Below are 22848 nucleotides of genomic sequence, written 5' to 3'. Positions count from 1 at the left end.
GTTAATTGGGGAAGATCACCAGCGACCAAGCGGTGGGAAAAGCAGGGGCACGCGGTGGGGGGAGGGGGAGAGTCAAAGCTTGCCCTACGCGGGTTCAACAGGTACTCAGCGGCTGCTGTATTCCGGGGGCTGTGGGGGTAAGGGCTTAGGGTATCCTCCTCATCTACTCGGACTTAGTGAATACATGCCAGGCATGTCACTAACTTTTAAAATAGCCCATTTTTGAGGGTGAGGGGACCCTTCTAGATCTCGATTGTGCTGGCTGTTGTAGGTCTGCATGAATTTGCCAAAACTGGCAGAATGGTGCCCCGCAATTTACTTAAGTGAATTATGACTTCATTTAGAAAACTTAACCCCCCCATCCCTCCACCTCCAGCCGCTTCTCAGGCCCAAGCGACAGGGGGCCTTCAAGTGGTCCCTGCCCTAACTTGGGCTGGGGTGAGGGACGAGCCTTTGTGGGCGGGCCCAGGTGCGGGACCGGAGGCAGCCGCGGCCGGCCGGCGGGGAGGCGGGGAAGGGAGAAAGTAGGCGCAGCCGGTGCGGGGGAGGGATGGGAAGAGCCCGCGGACCGCGGGGCGAACCCGGGGAGGCGGGGGGATGCCGGGAGAGAGGGAGGGACCTGCCGGCGGGAGAGCGAGAGGCACCAGCAAGGGAGGCGGGGGAAGCGTGCGCTTCGGAGCGAGCCCGGAGCTGCGAGGTGGAGACAGCCAGGCCACGGGCCGCCGAGCTTGCCCGCCCAGGCGACCCGCCCTCCCCGCCGCGGTGCGGACTGACCGACCGACGGCGCTGCGTGCAGGAGGCGCCCGGCCATGTTCAGCCGGAGCTCCCGGAAAAGACTCTCCAGCCGCTCGGTGAGTGTCCCCTACCTGAGCGGGGCCGGTCTCTGGGTCCCCCCGGGCCTCCGAGAGCGCCCCTGCCCGGCTTCCCTCCCGCCCCGCCCGGCGGCCGCGCACCTGTGGCCCCAGGTAAGCCGGCCCCGCCGGCGAGGGCGCGTCCGGGGCGCGCGGGAGCGCTACAAGGCGCGGAAGGGGTTAAGTCTGGAAACCCCTGTCTGGGCGAGAGCGAGACCCCGAGCCGTGGCCCTGTGTGTCACAGTCCGGGGGCGCCCGGGAAAGCCCCCTCCCTCGCTTTTTCCCTTTTTCCCGAATCACAGTATCTAAGCTCCACCGTCCAGCCTCTCGGAGCTCTAGCCGCGGACTTGACTTTGGGCTGTCTTTTGGGGTGTCCTGTGCTGCCCCCTTCCCGGGAGCACCGGCATGGCTCTAGGCGAATGCGCGATGGTTGCTTCTCCCGGACCCTGGGGAACAGAAAGGTCTTGCTTTTGTTTCTTAGAAACCCGTGACCAAGGTGTCTGGGGGAGACAAAGCCCCAGCCATGGCCATTTCTTGGTGGCTTGGTGCCCACGCCAGGGGTAGCCCGCCTGGGTCCACACACCCTTCCCCATGCGGGAGACCACCCCTGGGGCGCCCGGCAGCGCCCCGCCCCGCGTCCCCCACAACTGAGAAGAGCATTGGAGGCAAATGTGATAAGGTGGGATGGGAGGGTTAGGTCAGCCTGCTTGGGACACCAGTGGGGCTTTGGAGGGAGCCCCCGTGGAGGAAACATGGTTGTGTTGTCTTTTTGTTTTGAAGTTGACTGGACTGGGGCGGATAGAGAGAGGCCAGCCGTGTAATGCGTGTGGTGACCAATGCCCCGGGTTCGCCTTGCATAAATGGAGGTAGGATGCATGAACTCTGATTCCTAAAGGCGTAACAATTCGGGGGTGGGGAGCGGGGAAACATGTATCTATATCTATATATACACGCTCACACAAACGCCTATATTTATCTCCTTTTGTAAATCTCACTTGTATGTCACATGGAAAGAATGCAAAGGCTGTTCCTTTAAGACTGGGGCTACATCTGCTACAAATATCAGAAGGTGGAAGTGGTGGCCAGACACTGGGGGATGCAGGAGAGCCTGGCTCCAGCTGCATTTCCCTGCTGGGAGGGTTCTGAGTCCCTCCTACCCACACTCAGTGTATCTAAGTTGCACAGCCCCAAACGGTTCAACTTGGGCATGGCGGTGTCTCCGAGGGCCACAGGGCAGCGTGTGGAGGATACCTTGGATGAGCTGGTGTTTCCCAATTGTGTTTTCAGTTCAGCTCCTGTAGCTCTGGGTCCCACCCACAAATCCACTTCTGCCTGCCTGCGCTGTGTCAACCTTCTTCAGTGGCCAGATGTTTCTTATTAAATGTGCCGTGAATGTTGACTTCCAGGCAGCCCCAGCCTGGATTGGAATGATTATGTTAGATGTGGGATCCGGGTGCCCTCCCGTTGCATCTGGCTGCTGGGGCTTTGGTTGGAAAAAGTTGGGGTGCAGGCTTGCAGGCTCTCAGTTGGATGATGTAAGGATAAGGGGGTGGATCCTTCTTGGCCACTTCACGAAAAGGAAAAACCAGTGACAAAATATTCCCCGACATCCTAACATGTTCTCTCTTTGATGAGTGCATCTTTCCCTTTTCCCCACCACTCATATGGCCCTTTGAAGTGGGCGGATTCTGGACACAAGGCTGGGGGTGGGGGGAAGCCTGCTTTGATTTCATTCTACCCCTCTGTGCGTGCTTCTCTACTTTCTCCCAAATGGTAATGTGTGTTGGGCACCCAGTTACAAGGAAATTCCCAAGCAGCTCCTTCAGAAATTAAATGCTTTTGTTCCTGCCTCTGATAGGTCTGGCAGTCTCCTTGCCTTTGTTTCAAGGCACTGAGCACAGCCCTTATGGCTCCCAAGCATTTAATAACTTCTGTCTCAGAGGCAAGGCCAGGCAACCTTATAAATATGGAATGGGCAGAGAGAGGCATCCATCACTGCCAGTTTTGTAGCCCAGATAGGTGTGGTCTGAGCTGGCCCCTTGCACATCCCAAATGTGGAAGTATGTGGTCAATGGGCTAGGTATAGGAGCCTCACAATGTGAACCCAGTCCAGTATGGCCCGACTGCTCACTGCTTCCTTTCTGATCTCTTGGGCTCACCGGGGTGGGAAAGGCAGAGTCACAAACAGGAGAGTGCTTCCCAGCTCCTCCCCTACACAGCAGCTTGGGGTCAACTTCTGCCCAGAGGCCTGTGGGGTAGTGGTTCTGTGTATGGGTTGTGGCCTGATGCTCCTCCTTTTTTTCTGTGTGACCTCTGATCTCCAGTAAGTCCCTTGGTCTCCCTAGTAATTGGTTTCCCTGACCATCAGGTGGGAATGATTGTGGTACTCAGCTCACAGGATTGTGGGAGGGGTTAGATGAGATGGGGAAAACCCATTGTTTGCCCAGTATCAGGCCCACGGTAACTACTGGCTACATTTGTTAATTATTTTTTAGCTTCCTATCAACGGCTGCTGGGGAGGAGGCCTCAGTAGCCTGTTTGAGGCTGCTGGGTATCTAGGTTACTTTAGACTTCCACGACCACAGTTTCTTGGAGAACCTTTAGCTGTTTTAATCCAGTTGATTTTGTGACGGGAATACAAGTGTTGTATTTTCAGCCCATTTTGGAGCTTTTCTTCTGGAAAGAGACCTTTTCATGAGGCTGAGATGGGTTTTCATGCAGAGGCAGTTTCCCCATTGGCAGCAGAAAGGCTTCTCTTGGGCTCCATGAATGGGGTTTTTATGGCATTTCCACCCATTGCTGGAAAGGAAGCCGCTCCTTGCTTTTGCTCCCTCCTTTTCCCCCATGGGCATATTTTCTGGTGACCTTTTGGAGAAGAGGGACAACCAATCCTGGGTCACAACACAATGTTCTTTTTTGGCAGTTTGGAGCCCGCAGTATGCTCACTTTCCGCTCCTCTGACGGGGGTGTGGGGGAGGCTGTGAGCCCTGGGAAGAGACCATTGAGCCCTGAGAGGAGCAAGAGTCCTGACGGAGGCTGAAGGGCTCCTTTTGGTCAGACCTGAAGAGAGAGAGAATTTCCCTTACCCCAGAGGAGCAAGGCACCCTGAACATTACCGACTGGCCTCTCTTCCAGCAGCTCTGCTTCCACACGGGTCCCCTCTGACCCACTGCTCACCAGCAGGCATCCCCCCCAAAAGTAGAACAGAGTGGTGGCCCTGCTTCCAGATGCAAGGTACTAACGAAGGTTCTAGGGCAAGAAGAGTGTTCGTTTGCTCCTCTGGTGTGGTGGAGAGAGCTAAGGCTTGCAAGTCCAGAGCTGGCCTGCTGTCTTGCTCTGGCTTTGACAAGCTGCGTGACCTTCAGCAAATGGCTTGGGCTCCCCGAGTTCCATTTCCCTCTGCTGTTGAAGAGGGATTTCTCTACCGAACAAATATTTGAGCACCTGCTTTGGACCCGGCTCTCAGCGGGTGCTGGGGATATAGCAAAGAACACAGCAGACAGGATTCCTACCCTCATTGAACAAATAATTACATTTTAGATAAGGTGGTCGGGAAAGGACTCTCTGAGGAGGTGGCATTTGAGAAGGGACCTAGATGAAGAAAGAGCCCTGTTAATTCAAACCTGGGGCAGGAACTAGCTGGATCACCATCTCCCCGGGAACTTGCTAGAAATCCAAAAATCGCAGGCTCCGCCCTAGACTTACTGAATCTGAGTCTGAGCTTTAGTGAGATCCCCAGCTGATTCCTGTGCACCTGAGAGAGAGAGAGAGAGAGCAGTGCGGGGTTCGAACACCTAGCCCTGTGGATGCTGGATTGTTCCCTGTACTTTGAGGCTTCCTCTGTGTGAAGGAAGACGCCGAAGGCCCCAAGGATGGCCCTTAGAGTTCGTGGGAATTTCCCCGAGTTACAATACTCTTTCCCCATTTCCGTTATCACCCACACCTGCAGGTGGCAAATGTGAGGATTTGTAGGATTTTTTTTTAAGAATTTTTTTTTTAATTTATTCATTTGACAGAAAGATCACAAGTAGGCGGGGGGTAGGGGAGCAGGCGCCCCGCTGAGCGGAGAGCCTGATGCGGGGCTCGATCCCAGGACCCTGAGATCATGACCTGAGCCGAAAGCAGAGGCTTAACCCACTGAGCCATCCAGGTGCCCCAGGATTTGTAGGATTTCTAAAGAAAAACAAAACAAAACAAAAAAACCCAGGAAGGTTACCTTGTTTTGGCGAACAGAGGGCTCACAGTCGTCCAGCACGGTGCCCTCCTCCACCTGATCCAGGGCAGGTGGGGAGCAGAGGTAAGCACTCTCCCCCACAGGCGACTGGGCCACAAAGCAGCAGCACCTGAAGGCAGCCTAGGGCCAACCCCGCAGCGGTCGGGCCTCAGAGGGAATTTGCATTAAGAGGAACATTAAGGCATCTTCATGGACCGTGGGCAGAACAAAATCATGAATAACTAAGATCTTCCTGTACTATGAGACAGCACGCTCGGTGGGGGTTCACTGAGCTTGCTTGTTTGCAACCAGTTTGAGAAGGGAGGGGAAAAATAGCCCTTTTTCCCAGGAAGCTTTGCCCTGTGAATGCCTAGGCTCTGATGAATAAAGTAGCAATAATAATGCCACAGCATCAGCCATGACAGGGATGGGTGCTTACCCTGTTCCGAGCTCTACCTCCCAGGTGATACCCGTTTCTAGTTCGTCCTCACCGAACTCTCCAAGGTACATGTGGGGATTTCCCTGATGAGGAAACTGGGGCTCCGAATTGTTAAATAATCTGTCCCAGGTCTCCTCACTAGGGAGAATGAGCTGGAATGGAGCTCTAAACCCCCAGTTCATTTTCTTGTGACTTATGGCTTCCTGTTACCTCTCCGATGTAAGGCAGAGGGTTCTCCTGTCACGTGCAGCCCGCAGGTGGATTTTCGTTGGTCTGCCCAGTGTGTTAAGTAAGAGGGCTTTTTATAACGTTAGAATCTAGGTTTCCAGCTTCTCTTTGAAAATCCAACAATGTGATAGCAAGGAGCCTCCTTTGCTACCTGGCAGCGTAGGAGTGGTCTCTCTTCAGATGGGTTTGACCTTGGCTTGCAGTCGTCTCTGACATTCCGGTTTCCCTGAAGGACCTCCTCAAATCCTTGGGCACCCTGTCCCATACTGGAAGTGCCTGGAGTTTGTAAACGCTGAATAAGCACGCTCATCTCTCTAAATATGATCTTTAAAAAATAGGACGCTTTTATAAGAGTAGCTGCCATTCCGAAAGCACAGGCAAAGCCAGACAAGCGCTTTATGACTTTCTTGTCTTTCCCTGACAGCAGTCCTTGGAGATGGTACAATTATTTATCCCTGTTTTAACAGAGAAGGAAAGGGAGTCTCGGGGTCAAACAGTTCGCCTACATCCTTATAGCCAGCTAGTCGATGGACTTCCGGCCTTGTCTGACTGCAGAATTCTGTGTCTGGACCAAGACTTTTCCAACTTGGCTTGCATAGGAATTCCCAGGGCATCGTATTCAAATGCAGATTCCGACTGAAGGGGATTGAGGCAGGGGCCCAAGATTCTACATTTCTAAGAAGCTCCCAGGTGATGCTAATGCTGCTGGTTCTGGGAACATGCTTTGAGTAGCAACAGTCTGGACCAGGGCTCAGCAAATTGAGTCCTGCTGGCCAAACGTGACCCTTTACCTGTTCTGTGTGGCTTATAAGACATACATGGTTTTAGTAATTTTTTAACGGTTAGAAAAAAAATGGGGCACCTGGATGGCTCAGTCCGTTGAGCATTGGACTCCTGGTTGCAGCTCAGGTCATGACCTCAGGGTCATGAGATTGAGCCCTGCATCAGGCTCTGAGCTCAGCACGGAGTCTGCTTGTCCCTCTTCCTCAGCTCCTCCCCCTGATCTCTCTCTCTCTCTCTCCTCTCTCTAAAATGAATAAATAAAATCTTTTTTTTAAGACTTTATTTATTTATTTGACAGAGAGAGAGAGATCACAAGTAGGCAGAGAAGCAGGCATAAAGAGAGGAGGAAGCAGGCTCCCTGCTGAGCAGAGAGCCCCATGTGGAGCTCAATCCCAGGACCCTGGAATCATGACCTGAGCCAAAGGCAGAGGCTTAACTGACTGAGCCACCCAGGCGCCCCTGAATAAATAAAATCTTAAAAAAAATTTTTTTAAATGGTTGGAAAAAAATGAAGGGTATTTTATGACCTAGGAAAATTGTATGAAATTCAAATTTCAGTGCCCATAAATAGCTATCTGAACAAAGTCAAGTGAATTTGTTTATGCTCTGTCTATGGCTGTTTTCTTGCTACAGTAATAGAGTTCAGTATTTGTAACAGAGATCACTTGGCCTACTGAGCCAGAAACATTTACCACCTCGCCATTTGGAGAGAATGTTTGCCAATCCCTGAGCTGTACAGCAGTCAAGGGGAATATGCAAGTAGCATCTCTTGGTTTTAGAAGAAAAGAATCTGAGAACCTTTCGGAATTAGAAATCAAGGAGACCTCCTCTCCAACCTGGGTGAGATTTGGTGCAGAAATGAAAGACAGCCAAAGAACCAGGGAATAGACCAAAGCCATTTCTAAAAGGCATGTGGAGATGCGGCTTGCGAGACCAGATCAATGCCCCGCCTGCGGATTCTAAGCTCCTTGTAATCCCTTTAACATTTCGGCTTTGCTGATAAATGTAGATTCGATTTGAGTATTAAAAGGCGGGCTTTTAGAACAAGCCTCCTGGAGTTGCACTTTCAAGAGCATCTGACGTGGATAGCTCAGACCAGGGGTGGTTTTGTGAGGTGGTTTTAATTATGCAGAATGGATTGTCTCTGGACAACCAGCGGCCTTTCCAGGCGGCATGATTTGGCCCCACGCAGCTGCCCTAGAGGCTGCGCTCACTGGGTCAGCCAAGACTGCCTCGAAAAGCATCTTAGTTGACCGGGCAATGGTGTTGATTGATGACTCGGGTGGCGATCTGGGGAGATGCCGGCTTGGTTTCCTTTAGTGGGTTGTAATTTGGCTAAGAAATGGGTTCCTACTGATTATTTTGCTGGGGGAGGAAAAACATTCTGTCTCGGTCACTTGACGTGCCAAGAAAAGTTGGGGGTGAAGGGGGAAGATGAAAGGAGATGGTATGTGTGTGTACGTGTGTGTGTGCACCCAAGACGTATGCCTGGAATCCTCAAATTAGGGAAGGATCTGTAGCAGCTCAGAACTTGCTGTCTGGCTCACTGTGCATCCTTGGCATTTGATAATATGCTTGATAGAAGCTTTAGCACCTTCGTAGGACTTTTCTCTAGAAGAAACCTATTTGCTCGTGCCACTGTGTCCATGTTATCGTCTCTGATTTCCAGATAAGGCATGGCTATTGTGAAGTATTCTAAAATCACACACCCTCACACGTACGTGCACATAGAAAACTTACACAGCACCCAGAAGCAAACCCTTAATTACACCTTTGAGAGAAGCGGTCAGCAAAGCACAGCCAGTGGGACACAATCAGGCTGCTCTCTGGTTTTGTAGAAACTTCTAGCCAAGAATAGCTTTCCTATTTTTAAGTGGTTGGGGGGAAAAAAATCAAAAGAGGAATAACATTTTGTGGCACATAAAAATGACATAAAATTTACATTTTAAGTTCATAGCTGGAGTTTTAATGGGACACAGCCATGCCGCTTCCTTTAGCATCCTCTCTGATGGCTTTTACAGTAGCAGAATCTGGTAGCTGAGACAGTCCTCGTGGCCCAGGAAACCGGAAAAGTTGACCACTTGGCCCTGTGCAGAAAGACTGCTTGACCCCCCAGCCAGATGTCTCAAGATCTATTGCTTATGGCTTGGTTTTTATATCCTCAAATTCATTCAAGTTAGTATTTGTTAATAAGATTTTAGAGAAAACATGCATTCTATGTGGTCTTCTGTAGCATACTTTAATAAGAGTTAGAAATTTTTCCGGGACATCTTTGCGTGTCATTATATAAAGAGCAGAAAGATCGAGGGACTCCTGGGTGGCTCAGTTGGTTTAGCATCTGCCATTGGCTTGGGTGGTGATCCCAAAGTCCTGGGATTGAGCCCCAGGTCGGGCTTCCTGCTCTGTGGGAGCCTGCTTCTCCCTCTCCCTGCCACTCCCCCTGCTGTACTCTCTCTCTCTCTCTCTGTGTCAAATAAATAAATAAAATCTTTAAAAAAAAAAAAAAGGCAGAAAGATCGAAACTAATACATTTGTTAGCTTTTAGAATCTGGTGTATGGGTTATCAGTAAATTGAAAATTCTCTGCTCATGGCCACTTTGGTTGTTTTCCACCGTTCCTGATCATATAGCCTATGATAATAGCTTTTCTTATGCTACAACAGGGCCATGTGAAGCTCTTGTCAAATTGTCTTCCAAGGAGATGGTGCCAAATTCCACCCCTGCTATTGAAAAAAATGTGAATATATTTATGTGTTCTTCAGGCTGAAACTTTGAAACATCTCAGCTTGTACAGCAACCTTGTAATTAATCCTTGTTTAATCACCCTGAGTGACAATTTGTTCCCAATGAATAGTGAGAAAACACGGGGCATTGATGTCAGTCATCTTTTTCTTTTTCAAAATACGCTTTATTTGTCTTTGATCCGGAGAGTGGTACTCACATTCTGTTGAAAGGTGGCCATCCATCTTCCTGCTTCTGTTGTTTAAGGTTGGTGGGATGAGGGGGAATCTCACAAGTGGGTTATTTTGTGGTCTGTTGGTTCAGAAAGCTGTGAGGTTATCTGTTAACTCTGCCATTAATGAGAACCCCAGAGGGAATTCCCTGTGGACAGAGGGAGCATTCCCTAAAGGGAATGATTCCCAGAGCGTAGAGCATTATGAGATCAAAAGAATTCTACCTGCCCTGTGTATGAGAGAGCCACGGGGAGTGATCTCTGGGGAGAAATGTGTACTTTGAGGCAGTGTCATAAAAACTTCTATGAAGTATATAAGGGCTTATGTGGGAAGATTATGGCTGAGCGGTTAAAGGGAAAGCCTTTGAAGACGTTTTGCTGGGATTGTAGTCTTGGTTCTGCCTTTTACTAGCTAAGAATCCTTGAAAATGTGACTTAACCTTTCTGAGCCTTCCTTGGTTTTCTCATCTGAAAAATGGGAATAAGGTTACTATTGTGAGGTTCTGTTATGAGGTTGTCAGGAGGATTACGTGGAATAAAGCATGTAACATGCCTCATTGTGCATGGCGTGTAATGTAAGCTCCACAGGTCTCTGGTCGAAAGACAGATGAGTAACAACAGGATTGGATAAGGAGTAGGAAGGCAGGAGCGCCTGGGGGCTCAGTTGGTTAAGCATCCAAAGCTTGGTTGCAGCTCATGGCATGATCTCACAGTTGTGAAATTGCGTTCCTCATTGGTCTCTGTGCTCAGCGGAGAGTCTGCTTGAAGATTCTCTTTCTCTGCAACTTCCCTCCATTCAGTCTCCCCATCCACCCCCACAACCCCTCCACCCCCTGCTCAAATAAATAAATAAATAAATCTTAAAAAAAAAAAAAAAGAGAGAGAGAGAAGGAAGGTGTGGGTTCATGGCCCTGGAAATTGGAGATGCAATGACGGAGAACAAATTCCCCCCACCCCGCCCCCCATAATGAGCTGCAGTGTTTCATTTGTTAAACGGGTGTGACGCTCCTTTTTCTATGAACTTCAGTCAGGAGAGAGGGTGTCTCCAAGCTCCCCCACCCCCGACCATGTGGGACTTCAGGTTCTAAAGGAAGGAGTATTACGGATGGGATAGCCAACTCACATCACACACTTACATGCAGATATACACACTTCAGATGAAATGGAGTTTAGAATTGGACCCTCTGCCCTCACAGTCTATTTGCTTAAGTGAAATGTGCATATGATGTTCGTTAAAACAGTTTGCCAACCGTAACAAGAAGACAACATTTAAATTTTGCCCCTGGTGTCCTTATATAAAAAGGGGCCTTTTTTTGTGCCTTGTGCCCACCAACTGGACCATGAAAATTCATGTCCAAGATGAAAGCCACTCATCATCAAGGCGATACTTAATCCGTGTTACTCAAGCCTGCTTGATAAGCATTGGGCTTTCCCGCTGCTAGTGTGCCACACCAAACACTTTGACTTACATGAACATTAAGGAGAAGCTCCCTTTTCTAATTTATACAATATTTGAACTCCAAATCACACCCTGAAAAGTCCTGGGACAAGATCTGGCCTGTACCTATATTTTGTTGCCGTGGTACTAAATTTAAAATTTTAAGTAGTTGCCAGTATTTTGATGTTTCGTGTAAGAAATAACATTCAGGGTTTTCTTTGGAGTAGTGAATTTCCAGCAATTCTGGGCTTATTATATTCCTCCCTTACTTTCTGATAAGAATGTGAGTTCAGCTTTTCCACAGTCCCCACTATTCCCTGTTGTGTTACCCTTGGCCTGCCTCACTCATTTACATTTCGGACTTGTTGCTGTAGACATCTAACTTTGTGCTAGTAATCTGAAGAAGCCAATGAGTGATATGCCTGACTGGAAGGAGATAAGAATGGCAGAACAGAATAAAGTCGCCAGTTGGCAGGGACAAATGGACTGAGCAGGACATCTAAGTAGCTAAATCCTCCCTATCTGGGAGTTGCTTTTTGGAAGGAGCTCACATTGTTAAGGGTTTGCTGTGTGTTGGCTTTTTTCATGGCCCATTGACTCCCTCAGCACAATTTTCTAAGGCACGTGTTTTATCTTCCACTTTGTAAACAGGGGGACACTATGACCCAGGGGGGTTAGGTAACATGTGTTAGGTCACACGGGTAAGAACTAGTGGAGTCAGGATCTGAATCCAGATCTTTGAGGTTCAAGATCGCAAGTACTCTGACCAAGACAGCATGTTTAGCTCTGGCATTTTGTCTCTCCTTGTCTAAATATACAACTATAACTTGGAAAAAGAGTCATATTCTCAGTGGCCTGGGGGTGAGATTGGACTGTTGCCCACACTGAACAGAACGTCTGAAGAACCCTGGGCTGGTGGGTTTACTTGCAGATGGGGGCTTTAAGGTGAAAGTCCTATAAAGTCAGAGGACTGAGGGTGTCTGAGAGGTGACAAACTAGCCACTTGCAGTTTCCCCATCAGATCTGCATACATCGAAGGGGGCTCTCTTCAGCTTGCTGACACGTTTGGTATTAAATTGGACTGTGGGGAGGCTTGTGAAAAGCGGGAGTCTGCAGCATGGCATTTGCATGTTTCGTAGAGGAACCCTCCGCGGAAGAGGTCAGGGGCGGGAGTTTACGGAGCACCCCCTCAGAACTGGCTTGAGTCCCTAAGCTAAAAATAACCAGGACCTCCAGTCTTTGGACCTGTGCTCTCCAGCTTATGGTCCCCAATGTTTCACAGATCCCGATACCACATTGCAAAGCAGACACACATTTGCCGGCTTGAAGGCATTTAATGAGAGCATTATTTGATTTTTATGTTTGGTAAACTACTTGGGGATGCAGAAACTGCTTTCACAATTCTTAAAAACTGGCTCATTAAGTGTACATGTAACATCCAGAGCCTGTCCTCCACGTTGAGTGCTGAGGAATTAGGCCTCCAGGGGGCTTATTAGAAGAATGCAGGTGTTTTCTTTCTTCAACGATACTATGAAATTACTGTGATAATATAATTTCTCCAAGTCTTTTGTTCCACAATCAGGCACCTAGGAGCACACGCCTGTCATTTGCATCTTTGATGACTTGCCCTTTGGAGCTTCTCCAGTGACATACAGAGTTGTTGGGAAGTCATAGGGACAGTCTCCTCTCAGCTTCATGAAGCCCCAGATTGGGAGGCAATGGATAACAGGAACGTCTCTGTCGTCTTGGGTCCAGGAATATTTGAAGTCATAGGGAAGGACGGGTACCTAGGTTTTCCTGGGTCCTGGGAGGTGGAATGGTTTCATAGATGTACCCTACTGCTAGGGATTTTTGAAAAATTCTGGGTTTTACTTTTCAAAGTCCTGGTGATAACAGCATTTTACAGCAGGTTTATTTCTTATTTTAAATTAGTTTTGATCAAATTGTTGGATGATAAATGCGCTGTGTAGACAATTTGGAAAAATCAACAAAGTCAAATGATTTCTTTAGGGGGAAAAAAAAAAGTAGTGAGACTCCCTGGACCCAGAGGAATCTTCTCCACATTAGGGTGTGATTTCCTTCTAGGGCTTTTTTCAATCGGGAGTTTTACATAATTGTATTATTATGTAAATGAATACAAACTGGGTGGCTTCAGATAACAGAAATTCATTCTTTGGTGGTTCTGAAGGCCAGAAGTCTAAGATGAAGGGGTCAGGAGTGTTGGTTCTCTCTGGAGGATCTAAGGGGAAATGCACCCCCTGCCTCTGTCTTAGCTTCTCGTGGCTCTTGACAGCCCTTGGCATTTTTTAGGCTTGTAGATGTCACTCCCATCTCTGCTTCTGTCATCACAGGGTGCTTCCTTTTGTCTCTCTATCCCTTTCTCTTTTCAGAAGGCCTTGCCATTGGATTTGGGCCCACCTTCTCATCTAGGATGATGTCATCTCAAGGTCCTTAACTTCATTACATCCGCAAAGACTCCTTTCCAAAATAAAATCAAATTTAGAGATTCCTGGTGGATGTAGCTGTGGGGGGGCCTGCTCTTCAATCCATTATAATTACAATCATGGTGAGAAAGCATATACCCTTTCATGTTCTCCAGCAATGCACCCAACTAGGCCTTTTTAAATGCGTAATCTAGGAAAGTCCAGGAGCGCTGGAGGGCTGGGTATCCACTTTGGGGCACCTTTGAGGGGAACCCGCCTTTTGTCTTTCCAAGGTGTGGTTAAATGCTTGCAACAGGCGGGGATTATGCAAACCGCTGTTAGTGGATGGAATTTCCTGTCCGTATTGCTGAATTCAGCAGTCTGAATCAGTTGACCCCCTGGGGTCACTCTATGAAGTTCCTCCATCTTCTCGTAGCTTTTGTTAGGCTTTGCCAGGGAGATGTATATGAAATGAACTCATAGTGTGTAGACGGTTATTTGTGGGGAGAACTGTTGGCCCTGGGGCTTTTAATTAATGTCTAGGTTGTATAATTGATTGACTTTCAAAGGGGAGAAAATTGGGCTCCCTTAGAAAAGAAAATTCTTCCTAATTCTGGAACTAGGTCCCATCTCTACAAAGTCCTGCCACAGCTAACTTACTCCACTCCCCAACTCCTATCACTTCTCTGTAAAATCAATCAGAAAGAGTCTAACATTAATTAAACTTCCCTACTCCCTTTGTTCTGTTAAATTTAGCATGAATGGATATTGGCTTTTCCTAGTAACTTAAATGAAATAAAATGAAAGCAAATGATTTTCCTCATTATCACTCTCATATTAGCGATCACGAATTGACCATTTACAATGGGCAAGAGCTCTTCTATCCCAGGCCCATTTCTTATATTCTTAGATTTAATTCTTGAAACCCTTTATGAAACAGACACCATGATCCACTTTGGTTTTAAGAGGAGACCTGGGTGCTGCAAGTTGAAGTTACATACCCAAGGTCACACAATTAGTATTAAAACCAAGGTTAGATCTTAGGACTCTGACTGTGATGTGAGCTTTTGAGTGCCATATTCTTTGCCTCGCTCTGAGGGATCTAAACAGTGGTGGGGCTATCCCCTTCCTGCTCCAAGTTTCCCATTCATTAGCTCTCAGTTGGTGCTTAATTTACACCTAATAAATCAGGTGCTGGTGGTTCAGAGAAGTAGTCTGAGAACCTTTATAGCCCCGCACTCTAGGGTTTAATGTCACATCGGAGAAGCCAGACAGACATGATTTAAATGACTGTCCACTTAGCAGTCAAGGAGCTTTCTTACCATGAAGTAGTTTAGAGTACTGGTACGTGATTGGTGCTGATGTTGAGGGCCAGGAGTGTAGATGGGAGAGAGAAGCCCCACTCCCATGTGAGCATCGGTACCTTCTTGGCTGCCTCCTCCTTCCTGTCACTTAGGGGCCATGGAATTTACTAAAGTAGCTTTCGCATTCTTCCATCAGCAGAAAGGAGAACCAGCCAAGATCTGGCGTCTGTGAAGATGACTCAAGGTTTAGGAGGTTCTAGCCCCACTGGGTAGTCAAATACATCGTAAGGGTACAGAAATGAGATAGTGTGGTGCTGGAGCAGGAAGTGATACTGGAGGCAGACCAAGATGCCTCCAAAACTAGATCTGAGTCTGTGCTCAGATGCTCAGATGTGCTCGGTGTTCAAGAGATGTGACCTGTAAAAGCCATGGGCTAAGCTTCAATACATGGTGCTAGGACAAGCAGCTTTCCATTTGCAATAAGGAGAGAGAGATCCGAAACTTAAATAAGCCCCTAAATTTTCTTTTGGGAGAATGCTTTTATAAATTTGGAAAGTAAAACGCATATCTAAATCCAAATAATTTCTCTTTTTCTGTCCCCCACTCCATACCCTTTTGCCATACTGGCCTCCTTATTACTGGTCCCTAAACACAGGCATATTTCTACCTCAGGACATTTGACAGGGCAGCTCCCCCCACCCCACACCCGCCCCAGCAGATGTCCACACAATTTGTTGCTTTGCTTCCCTCCAGGCCCTTCTCCAGTGTTTCCTTAGAGCAGCATTTCCTAACCATCCAAAATAGTGCTCCAGCCCTTCTCTTTTCCCTGCTTCTCTTATTTGTTTTTTTCGGGAGCACTTTTCACGACATGACGCATTACATTTTTAATAGATTATCTGGATTTTGATCTGCACTAGATTTAATGACTATAGTCTACACAAGAATTTCAACTTCATAAGAATCTTCTGTTTTGTGCCTTTTTGTTGTTGTTGTTGTTTAATTCCCCAACTCAGAAAAATACCTGGTGCATGGCAAAAATCCCGATAGAATTTGTTGAATAACCGAATAAATGAAGGGATGACTCGGAGCCCAGAAGTCATAAAAGAAGATTATCTTCCCATGAATAACTTGAAATTTTCAAAAGACAACTTGGGAAAATTATTAGTAATGCATGATATAAGGAGACCTAATTTTTCAAAATGTGGAAACAGCTCTAACTAATGAGAACAATATGAAATGATTCAATAGAAAAGTGAACAAAGGATCTCATCAGGCAGTTGTATGAAAAAGCATTATTTGTTTTCTTAATGACATGATCATTTCTCCTGTTTCTGTTTGCTTGAGTCCAGGATAAATAGCTTTTAGGAAACAGATTTGTGTGCAACGGTGAAGTTTGTGTTTCATGAACTATAGCGTCTGCTTTCCTAGGAATTATTACAATAGGATGATACTCTGGTTTGAGCTAAGCTTTGTTCACTTCTATTGAGAAGATTTAAAGAGCTCTTCAGATTCCTTAGGATTTGGCATTGTCTGAGGGCATAAGCCAGGTCCACAGCTGTGATCATGTGATCCAGGAGACAACAGGAAAACGGCTATACAACTACAACAGAACATCACATCTACCTCTAGGGTTATGGGTGTCTGGCCACTCATAGCTGCATTTCTGTGTTCTGGTCACAGTGACTCGGAAAGGGCTGCTGGTGCTTAGTAGGCTGGAGACAGGGTGGTTAAACATTCTTTAGCCTGAGAGACTGTGCCATCACAGTGAAGGTAGCCCTGCCCCAAAGCCAAGAGCATTCTCACCCACTGAGGAGTAATGCAAAGTGTTGAAAGCAGCAAACACCTTTGGGAAGTGCAGAACACACCTCTGATACTTGGAAACTTACCGAACTCTCCTGGACCTCAGTTTCTCTCATCTTGAGATTGAGGCACAGGGATGAATCAGGAAGAGCTCCGTCATCATTAACACATGATGATAGCATTACTAGGGCTTTCTTGCTAAAATAGCCAATGGAGGAGATTTTGGCAAGAAGAAATTGGAGGGGAGTTCATTCAATCCCCTTTGCTGGATAAACCAAAGGTCTCCCTTCCCTCAATGAAACGTCCAGTTTGTAAGTCCTTTTTCAGGACGCTGTCAGTCTCTGGTCCCTTCAGCTCTGTTGTAGGCTCTTTTTTTTTTTTTCCTTTTTTTAAAGATTTTATTTATTTATTTGACAGAGATCACAAGTAGGCAGAGAGGCAGGCAGAGAGAGAGAGAGGGAGGGAAGCAGGCTCCTTGCTGAGCAGAGAGCCAGATGCGGACTCGATCCCAGGACCCTGAGATCATGACCTGAGCCGAAGGCAGCAGCTTAACCCACTGAGCCACCCAGGTGCCCTCTGTTGTAGCTTTTATATTACCAGGAGTGAATTTGTTCCTAAATCTATTCCCACCTGTTTTCCTTGGGACGGTAGGTACATATGTGAACTTCATAAATCTATGAAATAAAGATGTAAACAGAAATAAGAGTTATTTCCATGAAAATGAAGCTCAGTGCTTGGAAATAACCCAGTAATGGATCCTACAAACAACTCGGTTGAATTAGGTTTGAGCAAAATGATTCTAAGAGACTGGGAATGAGGCAGAGATGATAAAAGGACCTAGATTTGTTCGGATGTCTTTACGTTATGACACAGCTCTAAAAACAACCAAACTGAAATTGAGGAAGATGGATTATAGGTTTCTTTTGTGCATGACCTAAAAGGTTTTCTGTTCCATAAACCCATATGCAAAATCTCCTCTCTCCCTAGAAATGAATGTTAGGCTATATATTTCAAGAAAAAAATTAGCGTATGTATGTATCATTATTTTGTGATTCCTCAATGTGATAGACACTTCTAGGTGTCCCCACGTCCATCATCTATGTCTTCCTTAGGGATATAACCTGTAAAATATTGTATGACAGGCAGCCTGAGAATTAAGACAGTACGTCCCAGCCCTTTTCACTCCTGGGGGTTGCCATTTCACTAAGTTCCACTCGAAGACATATAAGTTAAAATAGTAAGTACAACGTCTGGGAAGTACCTTTCAAAAGAAAGTGTGTACCCCTGCTTCCTGCCCACTGGAATATGGATGTGACAGTTGGAGCTCAAGCAGCCAAATTGGGCCGTGAGGTAGAAGCCCTGTATGGAGGAATGCGGAACAAGACAGGCATTGCCTGGATTCCTGGTGACCATAGAGACTCTCCCTGGTAGCCTTGGGTTGCATAACTCCAGACTGTATTTACATGAGGGAGAAATTAGTTTCTATCTTGCTTAAACCACTATTATTTTGGATTTTCAGACAACCACAGCCGAATTTCTTCACAACTTGACTACAGATGTTCTTTATGTTGGATAAAAGGCTTGTTATATTAGCTATTGCCCCAGGGTCAAGAATTAGTTTTGACTATTTTGACAGATTTAGAACTCCTTTCTAGCAATAAGTTAGGCACTATGTTCTCAATGATAGAGGATCCAAGATCTTTTTTTTTTTTTTTAAGTTTGGGAGTGCTTGCTAAGGGCAAGTGTGCTATGGCAGAATATATAATATATTATTCTGAGGTAGGGATGACTTTGTCTGAAACCTAGAGTTTTTGTAAGTTACTAGAATAAATTCCATTATGCATGGTTATAATAAGTATTGAAGTGAGAGTCCTCCTCCCCCTACTCCCCACCATAGTTCCAACCTCTCTGTGAATCGGCACCATCATCTATCGAGGAATAACCTGGAACATTTCAGTATTGTCATCATGGAGCCCTGATTTGACCCTCTGAAAAGTGCATATGCTGTTGCGGAATGTGTTTAGAACTGCTTATTTTAGGATTAAAGGGTATAGAATGAAGGGATACGATTAATCCCGTTGATAGCCCCTATCGTTTTACCAACAGACGAGGCAGAAAGCTTGGGTTCACATTACATATGTGGAGAAGTATGCCGCAGTGCTACTGCGTGTGAGTGTGGGCAAGGGGGGAAACCTTATCGCCTTTGTGTGAACAGAAAAAGGCATGTGCCTTTTTAACCTCTTAATTAAATAATCACCATTCAAAAACTTCGCTTGCTGGAAAGTCTGCGGTGTTGGTTTTATTGCAGGATAGGTTTGTGTGAAAGACTCGAAGCTCGGGTTGCTTTTTTTGAGCTTTCCTAATTTATCTGAGAAGAGTGTTAAATTGGGTAATAAAAAAAATGTCTGAGGAAGAATTGGATGACATTTTGGGGTCAAGTTTGATTTATAAAACACACTGGGAAGTTGATTTATAAAAAGCATGTAGGGACTTTATTCATTCAAGAAAATTTATGTGCCTACTATGACCTCATATACCCTGAAATAAAATTATAACATGTAAGTATGTATTTTGAATTGGATGTCCTTCCTCAATGCATATCATATATAGGTATATATATCATGCATATGCCGTTATGAATATTGATGTGTGTATGTGTACATAACTTTGTTTTTTAAGGCAAATGGTGGCATACCATAGCTACTTCCTCTTTGTTATTCAGCAGTAGATCTTGGAGAGCTTTTAATATCAGTTACATAAATATTCTTTTTTTTAAAAAGTCTGTAAAATCCCATTATATAGCTGTACTATAATTTATTTTTACCAGATCTTCACTGATGATCATTTAGGATATTTAAAATTTCTGGTTGTTGCAAATGTTGCTTGGGTAGACAATCTTATCTGTAGATCGTCATTGCCTTTATGCATGAAAATATCTGTAGGATACATTTCTAGAAGTGGGATCACTGAATCAAAGGGAATACATGTCTCAATTACATAAATATTGTTAGAAGGAAAAAAGTTGGTTTTTGAAGATGTAGCTATCAGCATGTATGGGGGTAGAACATTGATTTTCAATGGCTAAACATTTAAGTTCAACTCCTTGGGATGCCAATTAAAACCTTTTTTATTGTGGTAAAGTAAACATAACCGGAATGCCATTTGTATTCATTACTCTGATTTGCCAACCTCAAGTTTTTGCAAAACCACTAAATTGGATTTAACTGTACTGAGGTAGGAGTTATTCAATATTTTTCTCCTGATAGAGTCTCTGTGGGAGTAAGACACGCCATCCCTACTGCAGACAAGGCCCAACGTGCTGTCAACATTCAGCTCCTGCTCCTGCCGGCGGTGTGGTACTGAATGTCGGGTGTGTCCTAGTGAGAGTCCTTTTTCTGCTGCAAGGTTGGGTGGAAGGAGGCAGGGGGCTGGGTGTTGGTGATTTTGATGCTGCCCTGACTGCTCTCATCTCCTCTCTGGGTCTTGATGTGCATATCTGTAAAAATCAAGGGATTGAGTAGATAAGCGAATAAAAACCCCTCTCACTCATTTTTTCCATCACACCCTCCAGAACTGTTTCTGGAATTAAACCTTGAACCCGGTTTGAAAAACACAGGTTACATGTGCCTGGAAGCAGTTTCTTCTGTCTCCACCATATGCCTGCTCTACTCCCCATGTCTGTTCCTTCTTGTCTTAGCAGCTGCCCTTGCCCCCAGCAGCTCTCCCCATTCCCACCTTTTCACCCCACTAATCGATTTTCCGTGCAGCACGCAGAAACAAAGCGGTGGTTCTTATGAAATATTGAGCAGATACAAACATACTGATAAAATATGTATAAGGCATAAACAGTAGCAACACAATGATTGCCCGTGAGCCCACCACCTGGCTTTAGGAGAAAGAACCTTATTGTCTTTTCTGATTCCATCCTCTCCCTGCCCCCTCCCATCCCCACCCCCCACTGTCAGCCCCCTCCACTGAGAGGTAACCATTCTCCTGAATTAGGAGTTTATCATCTCTTTGCTTTGTGTACAAGTTTTGCTCCAAGTCTGTCTCCCTGACAGTCTTTTGTTTGCTTTTCCCATTGTTCTTGGGGATAAACAGGCAAGAGCTTCTGTGATGCAGGTACCCAGGAGTGGCCTTGCAGGAGCATGGGTGTGTGTTGGGGGAACTTACCTAGATAACAACATGTGGTTTCCCAAGGATGTTTGTTTTGGTTTCCGCTCCATCAGTGGGTAAGGTTCTTCTTGTCTTCCTCCTTCCCACGCTTGGTTGGTCAGCTCTCCCCTCATCCTTGTACATGCGGCTTCCTCTGCATGGAAGGGGCTTTCCCGTATCTCCCAACCCTGGGCGCTCCTCCACAGAGCCTCTAGCACTCAGTATAATAAATTGTCACCTTTTCAGAACATTGCTCCCACCATATGCCCCCTGGTCCCAAGCTTGTAAGCTCTGGGAAGGCAGGATCCACATGGGCTGGTTCATCATTGCAGCCCCGGGGGCCCAGCCCAGTGCCGGGGAGGGGGGAAAGTGCTCAGTACGTAGTCGGTATCATGAGTAAGTGGCTGAGTGAGTCCGGTCCTTGCCAGCCTATGGTCCCCTGGTCCAGTGACATGAAATAAGGACATGAGAAAGTTAAACGGAACCTGCTTCATGTTTGCCTCTGGCTTCAAGGCAGTTTGGTGATGGAGATGGTAACCGGAGACCTGGATGGTGTGTCGATTATGTGCTGCTCTGGTAGAGAAGAATGTTTTGGACACCGGATACCAAAAACGAGGTCCCTTTGAAATAACTCAATAACCAGAGCATAAAGAAGTGGAGGTTTTATGGTTGCTAACCTTCAAAGGAAGAAAGGTGAGCAGCGGTGCTCTTGGGGTACAGAATGAACCTATATTCCAGCCAGCATTATGTGAACCGGAAAAACAAACAAACAAAAAAACCCAAAACGGACAATGATCCCGGATGAGAGGCCTGGGCACGTTTTACTCAAGAGCCCAGATTCCCAGTGTGGACGGCCTACCTGTCGCCGTCGCTTTTTCTGCCTGCGTGCACGGCGGTGGGATTTTTTCAGTCCTTCATGGTAGCACATTACCTGCGAGGGAAGCATGTTGGAGACTGAGCCCCACAGCCGCAGGCCGGATAGACTGGGAGGGCGGGCATGCCGTTGTTGCAAATTAAGCAAGTGGCCGGACTGACATCCATAAAGAATGAGCTCCCTGACACATGATCACTCAGCCAGCAAAGCCCTTTCTCCTGCATAGTCCTGTGAAATTGAAATGGGAGGAAGTAAAGGTGCCCAGCGTTCCTGAGAAATCCCAGCCGCAGAGGTGCCCCCGCCCTGGGAGTGGGGAGGGAGTAGGGGTGCTAATAGGCCCAGCTGGAATCTGTTTGCTCATCTACCTGCTCTGTCAACCCCAGCATGTTACTTCTCTGTGCCTCAGTTTCCTCATCTGTAACATGGGAATGTGAATACCCACCTTAACAGGTTTCCAGCATGGAACAAGTGATAGAAGGAAGGCAAACCATTTGGGATAGTGACGGACACCTAGGATGTTTCTGGATTTCTTTCTTTTAAAGAATTATCTTTCTCTCTCTCTGCCTGCTTCTCTGCCTACTTGTGGTCTCTGTCTATCAAATAAATAAATAAAATCTTAAAAAAAAAAAAGAATTATCTTTATTTTATCCATAAGGGGCCAGGGGCAATGCAAAGGAGATTGACTTCTTGGGGTATGTATTTGAAAGTGGCCGGAGCGCAGATCTGGGACTGCTCGCCACTGTTCTCTGTACGCATTCCTCTCTACTCTCGCGAGTAGCTCAAATAACTTAAACCTCCCTTGATTAAACTGTTGCTGTGAAGTGGCTACTCTTAGTTTTTAAAACATTTCCCAAGTCTTTTTTGCTTTAGTGTGTTTCTTAATGGCTTATGACTTAAACTGGGAGGATTAAAACTGAGGGAATGGCAGTGGGCTACAGGTACAAATGACGCTGAAAATTGGTTAAAAATGAGTCAAGAAGTCAACAGAGGGCTAAGGAGAGCTTTCAGAGTCTCAGCCTCCACACTGCACACCTGTCTGTGGCCCTAGCTTGCGCCCTGATGTGGGAGGCCCTGTGCACATTTGTGAACAAGAGGAAGTTGGTTTTTTTTGTTTTGTTTTTGTGAAAAATCAGCTCAGTGTGAAAAAAAAAAGCAGGCTGACTTGTGATAACTAGTCACCCACCGAGGTAGAAAAATCCCCTTCTAATGGTGCTTACTTTCCACCGGCCACCAGATCCCCCCATTTCAGCCCTGGCCTTATCCCAACATCCTTCAAGAACACGGTTTCTTAACCTGGCTGCCCCTGATCAAAATTCAGAGCGCCCCTGATCAAAATTCTGAGCATCCCTGAACGTGGGTGGAGACGGTTTTACATCTTTGTTTCTACT

The 22848-nt window shown here is 46.5% G+C and overlaps 1 protein-coding gene across 1 annotated transcript in view; it reads left to right on the top strand.

Moving 5' to 3' along the window:
* The first annotated feature begins 673 nt into the window (after positions 1-673).
* PRICKLE2 (prickle planar cell polarity protein 2) overlaps positions 674-22848 on the top strand; it is a 319612-nt gene continuing 297437 nt past the window's right edge. The window contains exons 1-2 of the mRNA XM_032867319.1: positions 674-851; positions 1632-1717. Coding sequence (XP_032723210.1) covers positions 810-851; positions 1632-1717 — 128 coding nt within the window. The 5' untranslated portion in view covers positions 674-809. The remainder of the gene's footprint in view (positions 852-1631; positions 1718-22848) is intronic.

The sequence above is a fragment of the Lontra canadensis genome, unplaced genomic scaffold, assembly GCF_010015895.1.
Source record: "Lontra canadensis isolate GAN:19392208 unplaced genomic scaffold, GSC_riverotter_1.0 scaffold34, whole genome shotgun sequence".
In the NCBI taxonomy this organism is placed as follows: domain Eukaryota; kingdom Metazoa; phylum Chordata; class Mammalia; order Carnivora; family Mustelidae; genus Lontra; species Lontra canadensis.
This window is presented reverse-complemented; position numbering and strand designations above follow the sequence as displayed.